We start from the raw sequence: 23,763 nt of genomic DNA, 5'->3' as shown, positions 1-23,763 counted from the left end.
GCAGACACAAACACCCTACATGCACTTATTGCACAATAAAACTTGTGCTTCACTCAGATTGGTTAACAGAAAATTTACAGCAGCAGATGCTATCAGTGTGGGTCAAGCTATGTAAGCTAGATAGTATCACAGCACAATGTAATTATCTGTATTCTAATCAGACTTGCTTTTAATAAATCAACATTTCTGTATATAAAAAATGTATATTGGCAGTTTCAGGCAACTAACACAATCATGTCTTTGATATTAAAACCAGGCATTAGAATTTTCAGCTAAATCCAAGGTTATTAAAAACAAGCAAAAAACCCCACTGACTGTATCTATTTCAATAGAATTTTAGAAGAAAAAAAACAAAGTTCTTGCTATAAATAATTGTATAAGGCCATGAACAGGGCAGGCACTGTCTCTTTAGAACTCTCTAATTTCTTTTTCAGAGCTTGAATTTCCTAAATTCAGAGGCCTGCACTTTGTACTAGTCATGTGAACAGATCTAAGTCTCGACTTACTGTTTTTTGATACATAAGAAAAATATTGGGCTGGAGGGTGAACTGGATTTAACACAACAGAAAGAGATAAGGGGAATATAGCAAGTATGAAGTTGTGATTTGGGAAATAAATGTTAGAGAACTGAGAGTGTAAAAGAAAAATAAAAGTAGGGTCTTGAAGATAAATATGAAAATAAGCCACAGCAAGGAGGACCGACCCATGGCACAGCCTGAGCGCTGTTCGTGATATTACTACACAAATTCACTTAGTAGGTTTGACTTAAAGAGTTGAAGTCAAGAGAAGTCACTCCACCGACATCAGTAGACTTCATTTAGGCCACGACTTGAAGTCTTTCTGATCCCTCTTCCTTTCATCTAGGCTGAGAATCCTCCCCATTTCACTGAGCAGTACCATTTCCCATTTCTCTAAGAATCCATTGCTGAGCCCGCTCCAACAGAGTGGGTTTTTGGGTTTTTTTAAATTCAGTTGCATGCATACCTGCCTCAAACCAATAAAATTTGTAGATCCTCTGCACCCTTCCTATAACAGGGAGGATGAAAGCCCATGGAGTATATTAGTACTAATGGGAAGGCAATGGATTCAGGTGAGGCTCGGGAACTCTGGGACTATTAGAGTAATTGCAAGCAGTGAAAACACACACACAGCTAAAACATAAGGGAAATTATTTACTTTTGCTTATTTAAGCTGTGCATAGGGAGTTTGAAATTTTTCATGCAATTTACAGCCTAAACACTGCATAAGGCACACTAAACACTGAAGTTCCAAATTTTATTATCTAATTTTCAGAGCTCATAGCTAGTCAGAATTTCTGCTAACAGAACCTTTTCAAAAGCAAACTCTACCCTTATGGAGCCTGCCATTACTGGATTTGAGTATTTACTATGCTTTAAACTAGTGCTTTAACATCTTTTCTGGTGTGTATGTGACAATGTTGACAGGAGTTTCTATCAGTTCAGGATACCAACTGGAGAGACTAAAACATTATCAGACTATATTGGCCAAATGTTTGAAAGCAAGAAATCTCCCATTGCTTCAATTTCCTTCAAATACTTAATATTTTCCTTTGGGGAAGTAACTTGTGTTTTATCATAATGATTTCTATTTGCTTGTGGAACATGAGTCATGCTCTTCAATTATTTTCAGTTGATTGTGTAATTATTAGTGAGAATGGGGTTTGGCTAGTCTTTATTCAGTTTGGGTTTTTTTAATAAGAATTTCTGCTTACCTTCAGGTGAAGTACCTGGCTTTTGAGAAAACGCAGAGCTTATTCTACTCTTCTTGCTGCTGTTGCTGTTGACAGATAACGTGGACTGAATTTTTCTGTGCATTTTTTCTGATACAGGAGCTGAAAGTTTTCTGTTGTCTGCAGGTGCATGCTTGACTCCATTGTGAATTCCACTTCCGTTACTCAGACCCGCGTGGCCGTTTTGGATTTTGCCACTTTCTTCCTCACCCCTTTCCAGTGCTGAAGTATTTGGTGGAGGCAAACGTTGAGGTTGTGCTTAAAATGCAAGAAAGAAAGAAACGGTTAATTTAAATTGTAAATTGATAGCTGAATACTTCAGGCCAGACTGCGAAGGCAACTTCCATTGTTCTTACTCATCAGAGAACGGACAGAAAAGTTAACATTCCCCTGTAAAAGTTAGAAAGCAAACAAAACCCCAAACCCTCTAGATTTTCTGGAGGAGGTGATCCAGTAACCAGAAGGAACATGAATTCAAACACCATGTAGCTGTGGTTAGCCAGAGCTCCCCTCGACCATATTCCTTAATTCAGAATCACAATTTTTAAAATAGTTGTAATGGGCAAGATAGGGCTTTAATGGCAAAAAACTGAAATGGTCAAAGTCAAAAAGTACAGTATCTGTCAAGGCAGGAACTTGCAGGGGCCCTGTTAAGACTCCAGGAGTACGTTACAAACCCATTCTGATGAGAGGGCACAAAACATGTTTTCTTTGTTGAGCTGCCGTATGATAAAAGAGCATACATAATGTGGGCAATACATTGTCTATGTATTTAAAGTCTGTTTCTAAAGAAAAGAAAAGATGAAAGGGTTTTTTATGTAAAACTTTGTAATAAAAAAGTGGTTTCCAATTAAAGATTCTTATTTAGAAAAAAAATGCAGATGTCATTTGAAAACTAATTAAACTATACACAGAGTAACACAACAAGATTTCATAATCAAAAAGCATCATCCCAATCACCTCTCCTAATCAAAACACTACTGTATCATGCTTGGACATAAAGAGGTTTTCAGATAGTCCAATCTTCGACTATTTAGAAATCTAATGTAAAGGAAAAAGCCTAGATTCTCCTGAACACTCAGCTGAAGTGAGATTAGACAGTGCTAGCAGTAAAGAAAAAGAGCGATGCAGTTCTTTCCCTTTTTAGATGATTCACATCCATTTTCAGATGATTTCACTGTATAGCTTTGTATGTAGATTGCACTGTGTCCAAGCTAACAGTATGTAAGACAATTAGTTAGCTTCAATTACAATCACTTCAGGTACAAGTGATCAAACTTTGGGACAAATACCACTGGGACACACAGAACAACATGGTCACTAACAACCCTCGCAGTTTTGAGTTTGCCTGACAAGCTCAATGCCTCCATTTTACCAAGGATACCAATACCGTTCTCAGTTTGTTTCCTCCAACTATCATAAACTTGTCTGGATTCAACTTCAGATAACTCACACTTTAAGTCCTGGTCATGTTCACAGACAAAAAGAGATACTTTTCATAAGAGGTTAAATACAATCCAGTTCATTTTTCTTGTCATTTGATATTTTTAGTCACAGTAACTAAGATTTTAAAGATATGCTAGGCTGCCTAGACTGCCCACATCTATCTAGGTCAGAGTAACCCTGATTGAACCTACTTTACAAAAGCAATACTTTTGTGTTGCAGTAAAGGAAAGGAAAGCTGGGTGACACATTTATGCTTTAACCACCCCTTTCTACTCCCCCCCCCCCAAAATGCTGCAGGGAAAATAAAGATCATTCCCTTTCATTACCAGCAGTAACTGCTCATGAACCTCCAAGCCAACAGAGCAGGAGCACGATACTATGTGACACCTAAAAAAGTTTCCCAAAAAAGTTTTTCACTGGCAATACTGAAAATGCTTCTCCTTTCAACTTAAAATTAGTCTTTCCAAAACCTATCAAAAGGTATTTCCTCCATTTTAAACATAATCAATGTAAACCTACCCAGACTCAAAAATAAAATCTTCAGCAACATCAGGAATCAGTATTTTACTCTCTAAAATATGGTGTCCATACACATAGTTTCATGTAGCTTTATTTCATTATCCCTCTCAAGTGTAAATTCCTCTATTAGTGAACAGTGTTTATCACATTCCAGGTAATGATTTTACACACGTGGAAAACAAGGAGGTGACTGGTGAGAGCCAACATGGCTTCATTAAGTGCAAATTGTGCCTGAAAAAATTGGTGTACTTCTATGATGGGGTTACAGCATTTGTGGATAAGGGAAGAGCAAATGACATCATCACATCATCTACCTAGACTTGTCCAACGCATTTGACATCCTTGTCTCTACATTGGAAAAACAGGGATTGGACAGATGGATTGCTCAGTGAAGATACTGGTTGGCTGGATGGCCACACTCAAAAGAGTTGAAGTCAACAGCTCAATGTCCAAGTGGAGATCAGTGACAAGCGGCGTTCCTCAGGGGTCAGTACTGGGACCAGCACTGTTTAACATCTTTGTCAGCAAGATGGACAATGAGATTGAGTGCATCCTCAGCAAATTTGCCAACATCACCAAGCTGTGTGGTGCAGTCAACACACTTGAGGGAAGGGATGCCATAGATAAGGACCTTGACAGGCTGGAGAGGTAGGCCCATGCGAAGTACATGAAGTTCAGCAAGGTCAAGTGCAAGGTCCTGCACATTGGTCAGGGCAGTACCAAGCACAACTACAGGCTGGACATAGATTGGATTGAGCACAGTTCCGAGAAGGACTTCAGGGTGTTGATGGATAAGCTAAACATGACCCAGCAATGTGCACTTGCAGCCCAGAAAGCCAACCATAACCAGGGCTGCATGAAAAGCAGTGTGACCAGCAGGTGAAGGAAGGTGATTCTCCACCTCCACTCTGCTCTTGTGAGACCCTCACATGGAGAACAGCTCTGGGGTCCCCAGTACAAGAAAAACATTGAGAAGTTGGAGCAAGTCCAGAAAGAGCCACAAAGATCATCAGAGGTCTGTAGCAGCTCTCCTATCAAGACAGGCTGAGAGAGTTGGACTTGTTCAGCTTGGAAAAAGAGAAGGCTCTGGGGAGACCTTACAGCAGCCTTCCAAGTGCCTGAAGGGGTCTACAGGGGAGATGGCGAGGGACTGTTTACAAGGGCATGGAGTTATAGGACAACGAGTAATGGCCTATAGCAGAAGAACGGTAGATTTAGATTAGACATTAGGAAAAAAATTTTCACTGTGAGGATGGTGAAAGACCTGCAGGTTTCCCAGAGAAGCTATGGCTGCCCACTCCCTGACAGTGCTCAAAGCCCGGCTGGATAGATCTTTGGGCAACCTGGTCTAGTGGAGGGTGTCCCTGCTCATGGCAGGAGGGGCTGAAACTAGATAATTGTTAAGGTCATTTCCAGCCCAAACTATGATTCTATGATCTGTGTTTCCTTACACTGAGCTGCCTCTGATTTCCAACTCTGGATTCATGCAGTTTCCCCAACAATCTGGAATTACCGGGGAGAGATTAAACTTCCTCAATAAATAAAAGCAATAGACTATACTAAAAATTCTGTATATGTGGACACACAGGTTTCTAAACCTGACAGTTATGACCTTTTCCAAGCCAGCTAAATTGGTGGTGGCAGCTTACAATTGTTTGTGTAATTTTGGTGCTTTGCTACAATACAGTGACTTGACACAAGATCCAAAATTCAATCTTCAAAATTAGTTGTGCTTCTTTCAAATGTGTGTGAATGCAAAGTCTTGAGGAATCTAAGCGGTTATATATTTTTGCATTTATTATTATTTTTTGTACGGGTTTGAGGAGGTTTGGGGTTCTTTTTTTTTTTTTTTTATCAAATAATCCCGTTCCCAAAGTACTCTTACTTCAGTCTTTTAGCATTAACATACAACTTTTTAGCTGACTGGCTTTACAGTATTCACATGTGATACGCAGGTCAAATCAAAATGGAATAAAACCCCAAATGGATTAGTTATCTCAATTTAAATTTATTTTAACTTTATTGATAATTTTGCACTAGGGAGACTTGAATCTTATGGTTAAAACACACTTGAAACCAATTAGGAACCATATGACCGCATTCTAGCATAAAGAACAAAAGAAATTGACAGTTCCAAGATTAAGCCACAACCACTCAGTTTAAAACAGAAATATTTTTACCTTATTTTTTAAAGGTTGTGTATATCTTAAAAAAAAAAAAAAAAAAAGGTGTAATATGGGGAATGACACAATGCTTCTTAAAACACAGTGATACCCAGGGACTCTCACTCTCTCTTTAATGATCCACTGCTCTCATTCAGCTGTCTTTCTTTTTTCAAATCTTTACATATGTGACAGCTCTCAAAAGTAGACCATAGACCATCTGGCATTTTCAGAGGTGTAACTTGTGCAAATTCAGCTCTACTGGGAACACAATGCTATCTTCTGCCTGCGTTATAAAAGATACAATAGAATGTAGAACTTATGAGTTGTTTTGAATTATTCATTTTTTGCCTGTATATTCAAGAAATTTTACAAACTCTGCATTTTGTACTACATAATCACATGCGTTAAAGGTACAAAGAAACTTTTTGACACCTCTTTTCTACAGAAAGATGGCATTTTGTTTGATATGTGAACATTCAGCGCCTGTTATATCATTCTAAACAGGCCGTGTGCTGCTACAAAAGATCCCATTTCACACTCCATGTATGAGCAAAAATTTTATTCTTGATATTCAGTAACTAATGCAATACACATCAAAATTTCAAATATGAGTTGGATGAACATTCAGCATCTTCAAATCAGCATGGCACTGGTCACTTACTATATGTTAAAGATTTAAATAAAAAATAATTCCTCACACAACACAGAAATATTGCCATTTCAAACATGCACAATGAATAGTTTCAAATGTCCTAAGAAATACTGTGCTTTTTAGGTTAATATGTTTTTAATCTTTAGCAAAACCGGTAGATTTAAGTCAATATTTTATACAGTGCTAACACTGGAGGATTTTCAATAAGAATGATAAATATTGGATTAATGATTCAATAGACTGAATCTTTTTTGATAGAAAACTAGCAGATAATGTAGCTAGTAATAACTATACATGAATCTGCTGCCTGTGGAAAAGCAATAAAAAGGCAATATATTGCTATAGCATATAATCTATTAGTGTGTTTCACTGCTTCCTTGTCATTGGTTTCCTTGCAAAGTGGGCCTTAATACAATAACTTCTGCTGTTATGTCACTGACTTTACATAATAATTTAATTGTTACTATCTGGTGAATAAATATTCGAGTACTAAACATTTACTATGGGTTTGATGGTTTTGAAGTAGCAATGCGCATCCTCGTTCCGACTGTGTAATGCAGTTTAAATGAATGTGCACATCTGTCCATGCTAGCCCACAATATATTGTTTACACCTTGCAAAATAACAGCTCTTCTTAGGAGAAGAATCCTGATGTGTGCGTTTAACAGACAAGTCTACGTCAACACAGGGAAACTCAACCGAAAGAGGACAGTCTAAGCTATCAGTAGGGATTTTAGACAAAATACAAAAACAAATATACACAGAATACAGACTCCTCGGAGTCAAAGTGAATCAAAAGAAAACATCAGGAGGGAGAGAAGAATTGAGACAGCTAATTAGTAGCCTAATGACATCAAAAGCAATTCCAAGGCAGCTGATACAGATGCCCATGGAGTTTGCTAGTCCTGGCCAATGCCACTGATGGAAAAAAATACTTTCCAGTTTATAGCCTGGGTCATTCGACTGCACACTCAGAGAGGTAAAAATGCTGTTTTTCTTCGTTTATGACATCAGATCAGGCCACAGAAGCAGTATTTTTGCAGGTGGACTAGGGAGGAATAAAAATGCACGACTCCTGGGTGTAAAAAAAATACAACCTTTGGCATTTTCAAATATTGTGAAAATACAAAGTGCCGTTTCAGTTCAAAATATCCTAGATGCTTGTCTGCCTCCCAAAACAGTTGCAACCACAAGACAAGGATCAACAATTTTTAGGAAATACAGAAGTCCTGCTTGGGTCCATTAATGTTGAAAGGCATGATCTACGCGTTAATTTGAGCTTTGGAAACTGTTTGATCTCGGTGGTAGCTGCTCCTACTCCCTCTGCATGGACCACATGGAAGGGATCACATGCAAGGGAGGTAAGAATCAGGCCTCTGTTTTTTTGTCAGTACTTCTTTGTAGCACAGACCTAAGCTTGAGGGGAAAAATAAAGCATATGACAGATAGTCATGGATTGCACAGTAAAACCAGGAGCTGCCTGGATTCTAGAGTAAAATTAAGGTGATTCCAAATTGCTTCTGGAAAAGACATAAATTCCTGAGATATAAAAGGAAATATTTCAAACTGACTAGCAAAAAGTCTTTACCTTTTCAGAAATATTATAAATCGTATGCATTCATATGTTCAATAAGCATAACATTTCAGTGAAGCTGGGAGAACTCAACTATCTCAACCCTTCTCCCCCCCTACTTTTCTATCCAAAATACTGACTAGTCTCTACATGGATCTTCAAACTACATCAATAGTTTTCTATGCCTAGCTATCCAGAATATTAACATTCAGATTACAAGATGTACCTCTGAGTCAACCTGTGAAGTGGCTTTTGTCAGCAATTATTTTTGAATATTTTCTAGGACATAAATAGCATATACTGCAGCTTCCATATCACAAAAGGCATACATTAACTAAATAACAAGGTACCATCAAGGTACAATCTATCTTTAAAAATCAATTTTTTACACTGAATTTTTTATACCATGCTGACTTTACAAGGAAAACAAAGTACCAACTAACAGCATCAACCACCTTTTTAGAATTGCTTCTTGTAAGACATGAGGACATCTTCAAAATGAATACAATATGTTATTATGAAACAGGATGTCCTTTGTAATGAAAATACTCTAGTAAAATTGCTGGTACGAGTTTTACAGGACCCACACTGAGAACACTTTGTTATAATATGTCTGCGAACACATCCAGGGAACACCAGGTATAATAGAAACGGGGCTGGCAGGGGACAAAGGGAAAAGACACCTTTATCCCATCGGCTCTCAGTCAGTGAAGGGCTGAGGAGAATGGCAAACGCGTGTGTGCATGTGCGCTTATGGGTTGAGAAGGCGACGCAAGTGCACGAGAAGGTGCCAAGAGTACTCTTACATCTGTGCAGAGACACCCGCAGTGCCTTCCTTTGGAAGCACTGCAGGACCTGACGCGCCGTTTGAAGGGTTGCAGGAATTGTATAAAGCTGTCTTTGACATACCCAGAAAGAAGCAGTTACCACAGGGAAACATGAAAGGGGCTGGTAGCCAGAGGTTTACGAAGTTGATAGGCATTCCCACTGAAAATGTGGAGTGAATTTCTCTATTTACAAATCCTCTTTCCTGAAGTGATTTTGCAAGATGACGAAATGCCTGCTGATTTTTTCTAATGATAGCAACAGCAAAATCTTAATCGTTGCTGAACTGAGTAAATCCCTTAATATTTTTTAATTACCTATCTTTTAACAATTATCTCCAAATCCAAATATCCTTTTGTCTTCTAATTACCATAGATCATCAGTAAATTCTCCTTCTTTATCATATAGAAATCTTGCCATCATTAGCAATGTTTTTTGTGAGACTGAAAAGATTGGCATCTATGATAAACATTGAAGATGATTTGGAAATTCTTGCTAGATCACTATGTAGTTATGAATAAGGATGATTCATATAATGCAATGATTGTTAAGCCACATCTACTTAAAGCGGAATATGGTTCTTATTGTAGCACACAGTTTTTAATTTCTTGAGAACAAGCAGCAGAAGCTTGCCACAAAAACCCCAAGAGAACAGCCAACCACTAAACAGGACATTGTAGGTAACAGGCACCCAGACACCTAGGGAATAAACTTCTATACTGACTTCCTGACAAGGGGGGGTGAAGGGCCAGGTGCCAATCTCCTCCCTTTAGTGACCAGCAACAAAACCCAAGGTTGCAGCATAAAGCTGCAACAGAGGAGGTTTAGGTTGGATATTAGGAAGAGGTTCTTTACTGACAGAGTGGTCAGGCACTGGAACAGGCTCCCCAGGGAAGTGGTCACAGCACGGAGCTTGACTGAGTTCAAGAAGCATCTGTACAATGCACTCATTCACATGCTCTGACTTGGCTGGCCCTGTGTGGAGCCAGGAGATGGACTTGATGATCCTTATGGGTCCCTTCTAATTCAGGATATTCTTTGATTCTGTGATAATAAAGTTGTGTTCAAAAATGGGAATATTACTGCAAGTTTTTCACTTGCAACACTTATGTAGTATTTTTTTCCTCATACATACATATGCAGCATTTTTTTCCTCATACAGTTGTGTGCAATAGCAGGTTAACTTATGGTCACCATTCCAACATTTCAAGGTGTTTTGCTCAGTAATTGATTAATTCTGAAGGTTAGTGTTTTTTAAAATTTAATGTGAAATGCCTAGCTATTTCTTCCCATGTTTTCTATATAGGTAACATTTTAAGGTGGATAAGGATCTACTTGATTTTTGTTCCTGTTGTTATTGTTAAATCTTTCTTTATAATGCACCATGGCTTAAAAATCAGAGGATTAGGCTTTTTTTTTTTTAATTTTAATGTGTTAAAGTGATCTAATTTTGAAAAAGAAATAATTGGTAAATTAGTAAATGTGAATACAGTTGCCCAAACTCTAGAGGTTACAATGGGGTGCAAGCCCAACACAATCCCACCTCACTGAAGAAGAATGCTTCACTTCTGGAGCTCTGATATTGAAAGGAAGATTAATTAACTACTAGATGCAAAAAAATAATCCAAGCTGTTGGCGTGGCAATTACAGCAGTTATGCAATTAGTATCTATTACAACATATGGTTATACCACTGCATAAAGACACACTGGTGTCCCATGGAACTTAAGGCATTAAGTCAAATATTTGGAACAGTTTTGATGCCCCTCACCATTGTGTTACTTGTTCCCATAAAACAAACATCAAAGAGAAGCTACAAACAACAGGATATCGCTTGCTGGCTATTGCCTCATAAGCGGCCCAGCAGGATGTACCAGACAGGAGAGATAACCTCAATGTCATTAACAGCCATAACCCAGGCAAGTGCACAAACAGGTTCTCTGGGCTCTACCACCTCCTGCTCCCTCCCTAAAAGCCCCAACAGCCACTGACAATCTAGATAATGTTTCACTGCAGTAAAAGAGCATGGTGAGGCAAGTAGGTTCTAAACCTAGACCTAACCATTCTTCTTTGAGTTAGAAAATATTCAAAAGGTCAAGTTTATTCTCCACTGGCCACATATACTGATTTTTCAGATGATGACATTACAGTGTTCAGGTAAACTCATAGAAATACACACAAAACCTTCATGTACGTTGTTTAAAAAAAGAACATGAAGGCAAATGCTTGGAATGAGCAATTCCCTTAAAGTTCACTGCTCCCTTGATTTCTAGTCCTCCACTCACACAAGTGACAGGATTTTATAAAAGACTCCAAAAAGTGCTTAAACTGAAGTGTGCATCTTACACCCTGTTCTCAGTGCTCTGTCTTTTATCATCTCCATAATTCTAAGTAACACCTAATGCTACAATTAACAAAGCTAACAAGATGGATTAAAAAAAATAGAGGTAAAATGAGAACATCAACAAAGAAAAAATGATCACAGAACACAGAATGTTAGGAGTAGGAAGGGACCTTGAAAAATCATCTAGTCCAACCAGAGCAGGATCACCTAGACTAAATTGCACAGTAACACATCAAGCCAGTAACACATCAAGACAACCTCTCTGGGCAGTCTGTTCCAGTGCTCCATCACCTTCATGGTGAAAAAGTTTCTCCTCGTATTCGCATAGGACTTCCTATGCTACAGCTTGCACCCATTGCCCCCTAGAATCATAGAATCACTTAGGTAGTAAGAGATCTTGAAGACCACCAAGTCCAACCACAGCCTAACGCTGCTTAGTCCACCTACAGACCATGTCGCCAAGCACAACATCTACACACTTTTTAAATACATCCAGGGATGGTGACTCCACTTCCCTTGGCAGCCTGTTCCAATACCTGACAACCCTTTCACTAAAGAAATTCTTCCTGCTGCCTAACCTAAACCTCCCCTGGTGCAATTTGAAACCATTTCCTCTCATCCTATCACTTGTTACCTGAGAGAAGAGAGGGACCCCCACCTCTCTACATCCTGCTTGCAGGTAGTTGTAGGGAGCAATAAGGTCTCCCCGCAGCCTTCTTTTCTTAAGACTAAAAAGCCCCAGTTCCCTCAGCCACTCCTCATAGGACTTGTTCTCCAAACCCTTCACTAGCTTTGTTGCGCTTCTCTGGACATGCTCCAGCATCTGAACATCCCTTGTCGTATCACTGACCATCACTGAGAAGACCCTGGCTCTGTCCTTCTGACTCTCGCCCTTTACATATTTATAAACATTAATAAGGTCACCCCTCAGTCTCCTCTTCTCCAAGCTAAAGAGGCCCAGCTCCCTCAGCCTTTTCTCATAAGGAAAGTGTTCCACTCCCTTAACCATCTTGGAGGCCCTGTGCTGGACTCTTTCAAGGAGTTCTATGTCCTTCTTGAACTGAGGGGCCCAGAACTGGACACAATATTCCAGGTGCGGTCTCACTAGGAATGTGAAGAGGTATGTAGAAAGGTTAATTAAAAAAGGTACCAGGAAAACACAGTAGTAGTAGCGCATACATTAATATCTGAGTTTCAGATCACTTTCCTGCACTTATTTTCTCTCTGCTATTCTTTCTAGAAACCTAGAGTCGATGCCGAGTTTGGCATCGGCAGATATCGTACCAGACAACCAAAGGAAGAAAGAGAAAGCACAGCTGCGAGGAAAATGGAACAGGAGAAACAAATGGGCAGTAACTACAAGGAACAGGCTAAAACTTGGGGTTTTACATTATTAAAAACAGAAGTAGAGCAAAAACATCAAAGGAGAAAAGAGTAGATAGCAACCACCCAGAAGAAGACAGCACTGGAGGGGAAGGAGAAAGAAAGGGGAAAAAATTACATAGTGAACTGAGCCACTTCAGTCTGAGGGCAGAAAAGAGTTGGGAAGAACATTCAGAAGTTAAATCCCACTACAGATGAGGTATTTGTTGCAAATTTTACAATTAAGAAAAGAATTAAACAATAAAGCACTAACTGATAAGCAATGAAACAAAACAAAAATAAACATATTACATCTACACAGTGCTCCAGAGTTGAAGCAACAGTTCCCTTTCCGCTCAAGATCAAAGATACTCCTGGAGCTCAAGACAAAAATCAGCCAGACCAAGCAACAGTGCCATGATGGAAAATGGAAATTCTTTTTCAGAAAGCAGCGTGAGGACTTGAGGTCCAGAACAATAACTTTGAATGACCTGGCTTGTCTTTATGTTGGCTGGAAAGTTAATAGAGTCATTGTCAGTAGGAGAAAAAAGATGTGGAAACATAGTGGAGAGTGTAGCAAGTGTCCATCTATTTCCCCAGCCTCAAAAAGCAAAATGTGAGGAGAAAGAGAAGTAGCATGTATCTGCATGGAAAACATTAAACAAGGTTAATCTCCACTACAGATGTCTCTTCAGGTACAGCAGTTCCCTCATGGCAAGCAGGATCTAGGAGATGGGCACAGGACCCCTCCCATCATCAATCCACCTGGCTGCTATGCCCATGGGCTTCCCCATCCTAAAGCCCTCAGCAACCCAGATCACCAAAAGATTTTGAGTTACACACATAGAGTTCAGGCAGAGCTCACATAACCAAAGCTGGCTCTTGGGCTGCTTTATGCCACTAAAGCACCGGCTTGGGATAAGGACAAATCAGAAATGGTTTGGTATGCCTTGAGGAGACACGGCAAAACCTCACCCAAATAGTTTATGTGCACGCTGTACAAATCAGGTTCCTGAGAATACACCTTTAAAGGTCCTTTTATCAGAGTCTTTGAAAAACCTAAATTCTTTCTTTTTTTCTTTTTTGACTTTCCATTTCAAAATGACAAGGAACCATGCACTAAAGGCTGCATCTCTCTCTACATCAGAGTTTGCTGCCTTTTCCCTTCCCCACCCCACAGGCAGTTTGTTTTATACTAAAACAGTAGAATCACAGAATCATGGAATCAGTTTGGTTGAAAAAGACCTCAGTAGTTTCATATGCTGAAGGGAAAGGCAATGTCATATTTCAGAATGTACAAATTAATCAAATAAGAGATTTGTGTGTTCAACTCAAAGCTGACTGTGCTTAACACACAATCATTGTCACAAATATTTACCACAAAGGAAGACATTTTTTACTCCTTATTTACTGTATTCTACCAAAATCATCTAGGAAGTCCTCTTTACGATAGCAGGATAAATGCATCCATTCTGGTTGAGCTTTCATACATGACCTCTATTATACAAATTCAATATAGTAAAAAAAATGAATATGCTAAGTGAGTTTTTGCCTCCTGCTCAGACACACATCTCTTAGAGCAGTGTAAAAGTCTGGTAAAGACTGTCCTTTACTGTGCTTTACTGTGCCTGGTAAAGACCAAGCTTCCTGTAGTAACGATACAGTTAGTTTCCTGAAAGGAAGCAAAGCATAAGCTGCTCAAACAATCCAGAAGAAAGCTCTGCTATCTAATCCACACAGCTACAAATCTGTCCTGTTAGAAAAATACAGTATCACAACAGTGACCAACAGCTACAGGCACAAAAATTCAGTGGAGAAAAACCACATTAGCACAAAGGAGAAAGTACCAGATTATCTGAAGAAAAAAAGTTCATTGTCTTAATGGGCTGAAATTACCCACGCAACTTTTATATTTCAGTCCCCAGCTGAGCTAAAATTCTGATTTCCCACTCTGTTCATGAACAAGCTACAAATCTATGGAAATGTTATGCTCAAAATCACAGAATTGTAGGGGTTGGAAGGGACCTCAGGAGACCATTGAGTCCAACCCCCAAAATTTCATTTCAATATGGTAGAGATCAGTAGCACCTGCAAGTCCTTATACTGCAAAACTGACTGAATAGCAGCAAAATACTGTTTTTTATCTCTAACATACAGAAAGGGAGTCTAAACCATTCAACATTCAACGCATGTTTGAAATCATTCAACTTTGCACATGGAATAATTTAAAGGTTCTATTAAAAATATATAAAAAAATACTTCTTTCAACTTAAGAAATTATGTAACAAGGCTCACTGAAGTTTATTTAGTTCATCTATTGTTTCTTACTTCTTCATCTATTGCTACTTACTTCTAAGTAGCATTTAAACTTGGAGGAGGCCCATGCTTTGAATCAGTGGTTCTTGACACAAGGATTTTTTTTTCTGAAAACCTTTTATTTTGTCTTATTTAGAAGACCTGCTTCCCATTGTTTGAGGAGAAAAAGAGAATCCTTCTGTACACTAATCACAATTACTTTTTATTTTAAATGGAGTACAGATACAGCAGTATCTGTGCTCTGTCAATGTTATTCACAATACTAAAAAGTGTCCATTTTTACATCTTGAAACACTGTGTTAGAAGGTTTTGCAAATAAGCTGATGAATTTCACGGGAAAGAAACAGCATGGTAAGTGAAAGCATAAAAATTTACAGTTACATTTTCTTTTTTTGTCCTTTTAAATTTCAAGTGCCTTAAAAAGCCCCAGATGAGAGCAACCTCGTCTTACAGGGGGAAGTACAACAGCAACCCTTCCCTCACAGCAAAGACAGCAGCTACATCATGTGCATACAACCTTCCTTCTCTGTTTACACAAGCCTTCTGTCCCACGAGAGCATTCATGTCATCAGCAGCAACAGCAGCCCGACCAGCCTGGCGATGGGTGAGCCAAACTGCTGCCTCCATCCCTTTGTGCTGCACAGCTGTTCCATGCTTGGGAAACACCTCAGCCTCCTTTCTTGTATTTCTTGGCCCCAAACAGAAAAGCTCTTAGGAAACCATTCAAACAACTGTCAAAAGGGCAGAACTGCACTGGTTTGGACACGTCCTTATCCACTCTACTAAAGATCCATGCCACCTGCCATCTTAGCTGCACTGCTGCCACAGCCCTGCCGCTCAGAGTTAATTCCAGCACCCTTTTCTTTACCGTACCTTCAGTATAACGAGCTGCATTTCATTGTACTGTATCATTTTCTCAGGCTGCTGGAATTAACAATTCACAGTGGGAACATCTCCCCATCACTTTATTTTTCATTTGTGTTACCCTCAATCAGACAAAATTCCTTGTTTCTGTACAATGTGGTACTGCCAAGCCAAACTACTAAGTGTTTTATTTTTAAATACATCCTTATAATTGGCATTCTCAATTTTGAGTCTTTCTTTAACTTTCAGGTTTTGTCAATAGCTACTATGAGGAGGTTAATATTTTGTTGATTTTATGAAAATTTAAATCTCACATAATCACATGACTCCAGAAGCTGACATTTTCAAAGTGTATTGTAATATTAACAGTTGTGGGTTTTTTCTCCTGAATGCACAGTACTTTTTCATAATGTTGAATTTACTGTTAATTCCCCAATAGTCAAAATACTCATTCTAATAGGAAGGTTCATTGCTACTTATCAAATAGCTTTAATGTAATTTTGATATTAACACGCAGAAGCTGAACAGGCTTTTATACTGAAGCACTTTAAAACCATTTCCAGTCAGTCACTAAGCACAACCTTCTTGTCATAGCGTACATTGAAGTAATCGTAATAGAGAAAAAAGTGAGAAAATGGGGAAAAAGGCTTGTTCAAACAAACAAACAACAAAAAGAAGGTATGGGGGGACTAGAGACAATTATGGAAACAGAAAAGAGAAAAATGGCTCTAGAGACAAATATAGACAGTAACTGTAGTAGGGTTGGATCGGTCTTTTCTCTCTTCTATTACTTTATAAAATAAGTGGGCAAGAGAACACAGCACAATTTATTGAGTACAAACTTCAGTGCTCATCCAAGTCTGACTCCACCATGATAACCACCACTGCTCTTTTTACCTTTTCACCAATCCATATCCTTTACTTTCTTCCTAAATTACCATAATTTCTAAAGGATTTTTTTTAATGATCAAAACTTTCAAATGCCATTCCTTTATAGTCACTGTGAAATGGATTTCTAACACTGAGTTTAAATTTTGAGAGCAAAGTGGATTATTCTGTGAGAACCTTCCCTGCACTAATCAAACAAGTCTTATGTCCTTTTCCATAATGACTGTTCCACATATACCCCCAAAAAATATTGATAATGAGACCTAAACTACTTGCCCTATTCCAGCTATCCCAGCAGAATCCCTGGTGTGGATGCAGACATGATAACAAAAGACAGCTTTTTCTAGATTATTTCTATTGTTCAAGAAGGGAGCAGAGCACAGCAAACAAGGTCTTTCCTTTGGGCCGTTCTCAGAGCCGGAGTTGTGGATGGTGATCACCAAATCACCAAATGGAGATTTATTTAAAATTAAGATAGAGTTTATCAATTAAACTGACACTACCCTACAGATGGGAATCAGAAAATCCAGTGGACAGAGAAGTAGATGAAGCATCAAAGAAAAGGAACGAGAAGAGGAAGAAAAAAATATAACCTTTATTAGAATTCCTCCTTTAGAACTGTGTTGTGTGTTGTTTCTTTTTCCCTTCACATATTATGAAAGTTAAACACTGTCTTATTTGCTATATAAATAAATTTCACATTGCTTAAAGTTTCAAACTCTTGATCCAGCACAAAATAGTTTACAGAATAGCTGTGACAAAGACTGTTACAAAACACGTAGAGGATATTTGTAACTACTTCAGAATAAATGTATAGTGCTAGATACTTTATATATAAAAATATTTCTCAAAATTGATTTTACATTATAAATATGATAGTGACTATTACTGCTAAAAAGGCAGCACACAGTAAAAAGAATATGTACTGAGGTAGGGAAATACTTTATAAAAAGCAAATAGCCAGGAAATACTAAATTGATAGATGAGCTGGTGTAATTTAATAAAATTACATATATGAAAACTACATGTGCATTACCAAAGTTAGCTCTGTATCCTGCCTCACTATTCAAATATTTTTTTATATCACTTCTGTGAAAAACTTGGTTTGATCATTAAAGTAAAATTTCCCAGGCAGGCTTGATCCCAAATTTGTCACCAAATCTTAATGTTTCCTTAGTTTTGAAATTCAGGTAAAAGGAATATTGTTCACTCATGTCCTGTATTTCTGAATTGTTCAGATGTGAAGATGTTCACTGTGGTTCGACATTGATCTTAAAGCCAGGTCTGGTCAGCATAAGGATTTTTTATTGGTCCTCTGTTAAAATGTGAGTTTTATTTCAAATTGCAACTTACAGAATGCCATTAAAATACACATCTACCAAAGGGAGATGGGAAAAGGCACATGCCTTCTAACTGGGTTTTGGTTTTGGGGAACGGTGTTTTGTAGCTACCCAGATTTGAAGGCAGCCTTGCTCCTGGTTCCAAAGAGGAATGGGCAAATGACTTCTGTTGTCTCTCAGGGGCAAAAACTTGCCCTAAAGGTCAAATCTGACTCACAGGCCACATACTTTATAGGCTTGCCTAAGTTTGCTCTACTTGATTTGTCTCAAAAGTAAGCTTCATAACATTTTATGCAATCATTATACAACCTTAAGTCTCACTTAAACTTGAGGAATCTCTGCAACAGGAAATAGTCTCTCAGATGAAATTCTGCTGTAAATAAGATCAGCATTGCTAAATCTTACAATTTGAGGGGAAAAGGTTTAAAAGTAAAGTTTAAGTCTTCAACTTTCATAGCTCCAGACATAAAACTCAGAATTTGAAATCTCTAGTGCTAGAATGCTGTGAGTTTGCATTTCAGGTCCACAAATTTCAAGAGCAGTCTCCATACCAAAACATGTTTCTCACATTCCACAATACTACAGTTCATTTCAAAATAGTTAAGGCTCAAGTGGCAAATAATTCACCGTTCTGTTAAATCAAGCCTCAATATTTATGGAGGCCTACCGCCATCAGGATAATGAGCTAACAAAACCGCTATCAGAAACAGCCTGAGTGACCACGGAATGTTTTTCAGAGGGATCCTTTGGGTTTGGATCATTAAGTTTTTGGGTTTGTTTTTTGGGTTTTTTTTTAAAGAAAACTGAAAAACACCACCACCACCACAAAAATAGGTTGTAGTCTCCTCTGGTTTTCCCTGTCCTTTACAAAAACACCTTTGGGAAAGAAACGGGTGGCTACTTTTGCACTTCAGATATTACCGTAATTCAGAAGAACTAAGTTGTATTCAGACCTTTCTTTCCTCTGGATAGCTATTTAAAGAAAAAATGTTTAACCAAAATTACTTGGCTAAGCATTCTGCTGTGACCAACAGCCCCTCTTAATCAGTAAATACAAAATTCAAAAGATTTGAAACTGTTCTGGTTGTTCTAGATTGTCAAGAATTAATTTAATAATTTAGATGTACACATAATACACAGTACTACTTTTCAGCTGTATAAACTCACTCCAAGACTTCCACACATGTTACAGCAAATATAAAATAAAATTTAAAAAGAGAAAAACTAAGAGAATTTTTGCCACAGTTTAAGTTCAAGACATTTTTGCCAGAAAACAGGTTCCTAAAGTACAACTTGCATGACGATACTTTCACGCACTTGGTAATTTGGTGTTTTCTTTGCTAAAAATAACTAACTGAATACCGTTAGTACTGAAAATAGGCGACTGAAACCACACTGACTCACTGGGTTTGTAGTATAAAATTTCATGTAGAATGCAGTCAGAGTTTTATAACTCTTCCTCTTCAAGGAGCCATTACACACACATTGTACCTTTTCCCCTACATGAGGAACTAATCAGGAAAAAAATATAAATATCCTTTGCCATCTAGGCATAACAGCACATTAATTCTGAGACAGTACCAATACAACAAAGGAAAATATTCTGAAATTAAGATACAATTTACTTCAGGCTCAAACACAGCAAGAACAGTAATCTTCATGTTATTTAAAGAATTTCACCTTTGTCTGGTACTGATGATTACTGCCATCCAAACTTCCTCAGCCTCAGACCATAAATTCAGATGATGTTCTGAGAGTCAAAAGTAAGGTAAAACAGAAAATGAAAGGCTCCAGGTAATTCTGTCTACTTGTGATATGCAGAATACATGCATCTATCACATGGTCATCTGGTGCAGTTTAAAGTTCTCACAGAAGTTTGATTACTGTTCTGTGAAGTAGGTCAACAGTAGCAAGAAGTTTGTTTCTCCACATTAACTCCCCACAGAGTGTACAAATCCCTCCCCTATTACAGCCCATCATTAACTGCATTGTTTCAAAATATCCAACCAAGTTTAAGGGGAGAGGCTGCATAGAAAATATCTGCATCCCACAGGAGCCCAGTTCACAGGTACTAACTTTAGTGATACCCAGCTTGTACCACAGGTGATTTCTGTGAACACCAAAGATCCTGACCTAAACTCTGAAGACTGTAAATGTAAGGATACAGCTACGTGAAAATGCCTCTCTGGCCAGGTGAGGATTAAATGAAAATTAAATGAAAACACTTTTGTCGTGCTACAATGAGATGTGAAATTCCTTGGATGTAAAATTGTCTCAGCTGAAAGGTTCAAACCCAGAAATTCCTTGGGGAAATCAAAATGGCAAGAAGAGGGATACACTGTCAGTAAGAAAATGCATATCCTTCCGCCCAAGTCTTATAGGTAGAGACCAGAAAGAGTTCATCATCATTATCCATTAAAAAAAGGAGGAGAGAAATCAGAACGACCCCAGCTGAGTCATCAAGATTCAGGTGAACAGCAGAGAACATGATCTCCAGTTGTGTATGTGTGCACCAGCTGCAAGTTCTGATTAGTTTATTTAAAATACCGAAATTGTTTGGTTTCCTGGTAGCCTGATAGCAACGGCTTCTGATTCCTCATCTTTTTGTCTCAGCCTACTGCAAGAACACTATTATTCATTCTTCTTCTCAGCTTCAACTGATGCATCATCAGTAGATGTAAATCCATGTGCCCTAGTAAATCCACAGGTCCTAGTACTTCTGATGCACACTGGCCTGCCTTTAAGCCAACTAAATTCCAAAATTTTGTTAAACAGCATAATTTTCACTACCACCTTGATGAGATGCTTTATCTTGACTGGCATGAATACTCCAAATATGCTGTGCAACATACTTCACTTTTTTTCCGTGTTATATAATCAAAGTAAAATTTCACTACTTAGGAGCTGAAAGCTCACTGGGGTATAACCCCAGTATGCTTCTATAAAGAAAACTAATTCTTTCCCAGCCAAAACCAGTACAAAACTATTGTAATAAATCGCATTCTACCTCCTGTGTGTTTTTAAACAACACATGCCATCTTACAACTGGTTGGGAAGAAGTAAAAAAACCCATCAGTCTTCTCAATATAGGCACAAGAGCAGTTTTTTGAGGACTTCTGAAACAGAAGTAGTAAGAGATCTGCCAGCTTGAGGGAAAAAACAGAACTAACACAGGCTACGTGTCTGCTAGGGAGAGGATTAGAAAATCTCTCTAGAAGAGGATGTCTCTGTGAGGACCTTCACACCTCTATTACTTCTATTGTCCAGACTCCTCAAAGATTTATCTTTTGTTAAAAAGAAGATTCTAAGTATCAAATACTGCATTCCTGTATTTAAGTATTGAACTGATTAAAGCTTTGTTCATTCACACTTTTTTCACAGCCAGATGAAGCGAATATTTAGGACACTGTACACAAATTGCTTCTTTAACTAAAATAATACACCTCTCAGATTCAGCATTATATTTTGAGTAATTTCCATTAATCTATTCTGCGTGATTTCTGTACTCACACACTCAGTTGCACTACAAGAAGATTGTGTCTGTCATACTTCCTAGCTTTGAAGAGAACCATTTAAGTTACCTCAAGCACTCTGCACTATTTTTCAGACAGAATAAACACAGTCATTTAAAATTACAGTTAAGTACAAAATGACTGTGCACTATAAATTAGACAGGAAAAGATATTTGGATTAACTTTGAACAAAAAGAACAGTTCTAACAGCAGATTACCTTGTTCTTGAGGGGAAAAAAGTCCCAAACCCAAACTGCATTATTTAAACTATGAAAATCATCCACTTACTTATCTAGTAGGAAAAGGGAATCTCCAGATGTTGAAATTAAATAGATAATCATGTAAAGCAAAAATGTCAACATAAAAATACAGAAAACAAAAATATAAATAATATCTAGGTTTATATTTCAAACAAAATATGACAAAATTATTTCAGTAAATCAGTAGGCACAAGAACAAGCAAAATTGTTTTATCCCCACATTGCTGAATGAAGCATCCCTTTCTCTGAAGAACCACTCCTATCAGGAGGGTGTTTCATGGAGGAGAAAGAGGCAATTGAAGCCAGGAAATGATGGATAGCAATGACCTTTCTATCTGTAAAACATGGGCATATTTTAGGTATTTAATCTTGAGAATTGGATTATTATTAATCAATTATTCATGACAATTTGAATCTATGGTAGATGTTTTTTGTTTTCTTAAATATCACATAGCTAAGGTCCTGCTTGAGAACCAGAAAGGAGATTAAATCCTCACAAGCAAATAGTGTTCAAGACTGGCATTTTCTTCCCTCCTAAGTATTCCTTCCCCTACATAACAGCACACTTTGATAACCTGTACATGCTTTAAAAATTCTGCCTAAATATTCTGAAATTCACTTTTATAGCCTTGGTGGTTTCTTGGGGTTTTTTTTAAAGATGGAAAAAAACCCACAACCAACCTTTCCCAAGAACAAAGCCAAGCATTGTGGTAATGTGTAGCAGTAAAAACTCCTATGCCTTCATTCCTATAGCCACAGGTTACCCTGATGCATGTTTTAACATTCACTCTTTCTCACTTGTCAAAGGTGAATGATAACAGAAACAGAACATCTCCGTTACAGGCCACCATACAATGAAAATAAGGAGAAGGTGTTTGCAGATATTTAGAATGCACTGACAAAGAAGAAGGGAAAGTAGATGGAACTATACTAAGGTTAAGCTCTTTTGAAAAGCAGAACCTCTACAGCCTGATATGAAATACAAAATATGTGTGTGCCAGTGAAGGGAAAGGAATAGGACTCAATATTACTTTGAACAATACCCAAGGTGAAAAATATAGAAGTTATTCCAGTTTGGGGGAACTGCTTTGCAAATGAGACTCTCTCCTATCCAGGATCTAAAATCGAAGGCTATGGATAGTAATGGACACCTTGTGAAGACTAAAGCCAATTTAACACACCTAAAACCACCACATATTGGCAGATCTTCCAGTTCTCAAATACTGTTTAAAAATGTACACCTCATGTCTAGTCTAACTGAACCTCCAGGCATTATATCTAGTTGTCCCTTTGCCTGAGAAGGTTGAAGAATCATCTGATCAAATTTCTACTTGTTGTGGTATCATGCTTCTTAGGGACTAGGCAAGTCCCTCTTCACTCCCCTTGTTAACACTAAACAGATTGAACTCCAGGATTTTTTCCACAATAAGGCATGTTTTCAACTACTCCAGTCATTCCTAAGATATTTGTGGTTCTCCCCGACCCTTCTCCAACAACTGGATGCAGTATTCCAGTAACAGTTATGCAAGGGCATTAACAATTAATACAGAAAGGTAATACAACCATTTCTTATTTAGTTCTCCCCTGTTTATATGCCAGTACCCTTCTGAGGCAGAGCTGCTCTGGAAGGTAATATTCTTCTATCATGACTCTCAAGCTCTTCTCAAAACCAATTAATTCCTTGGGTGCAGCTTCCTGTAAGATTAGCCATTTGCCCAGGATATTATGAAAGTTTTCATTCTGGGGAGAAAGGGATGCCCCAAAGGAGGTGGGGAAAGGGCTAATCTGGGGGAAATCTCATCATCTAGAGATTAAAACGGGGGCTTGAGAAAAGGACTGCAAGGGCAAAGTGAATTGAAAACATCTTACTGTGGAAAACAGCAGCAGCATTTTAGTTTATTGATGTTGCCTGGTAAACTGAGTTCACAAGTGCAAATGAGAAATCATA

General features: G+C 38.1%; 1 protein-coding gene across 1 annotated transcript in view; it reads right to left on the bottom strand.

The window, feature by feature from the left end:
- Positions 1-23,763, bottom strand: part of MDFIC (MyoD family inhibitor domain containing) — a gene marked incomplete at its 3' end in the record, with an annotated part of 49,213 nt that overhangs the window by 10,836 nt on the left and 14,614 nt on the right. The window contains exon 4 of the mRNA XM_084275701.1: positions 1,733-2,008. Coding sequence (XP_084131827.1) covers positions 1,733-2,008 — 276 coding nt within the window. The remainder of the gene's footprint in view (positions 1-1,732; positions 2,009-23,763) is intronic.

Source organism: Gallinula chloropus (assembly GCF_964237585.1).
Source record: "Gallinula chloropus genome assembly, chromosome: 1".
In the NCBI taxonomy this organism is placed as follows: domain Eukaryota; kingdom Metazoa; phylum Chordata; class Aves; order Gruiformes; family Rallidae; genus Gallinula; species Gallinula chloropus.
Note: the sequence above shows the minus strand (reverse complement) of the source record. Positions and strands in the feature narration are given on the sequence as shown.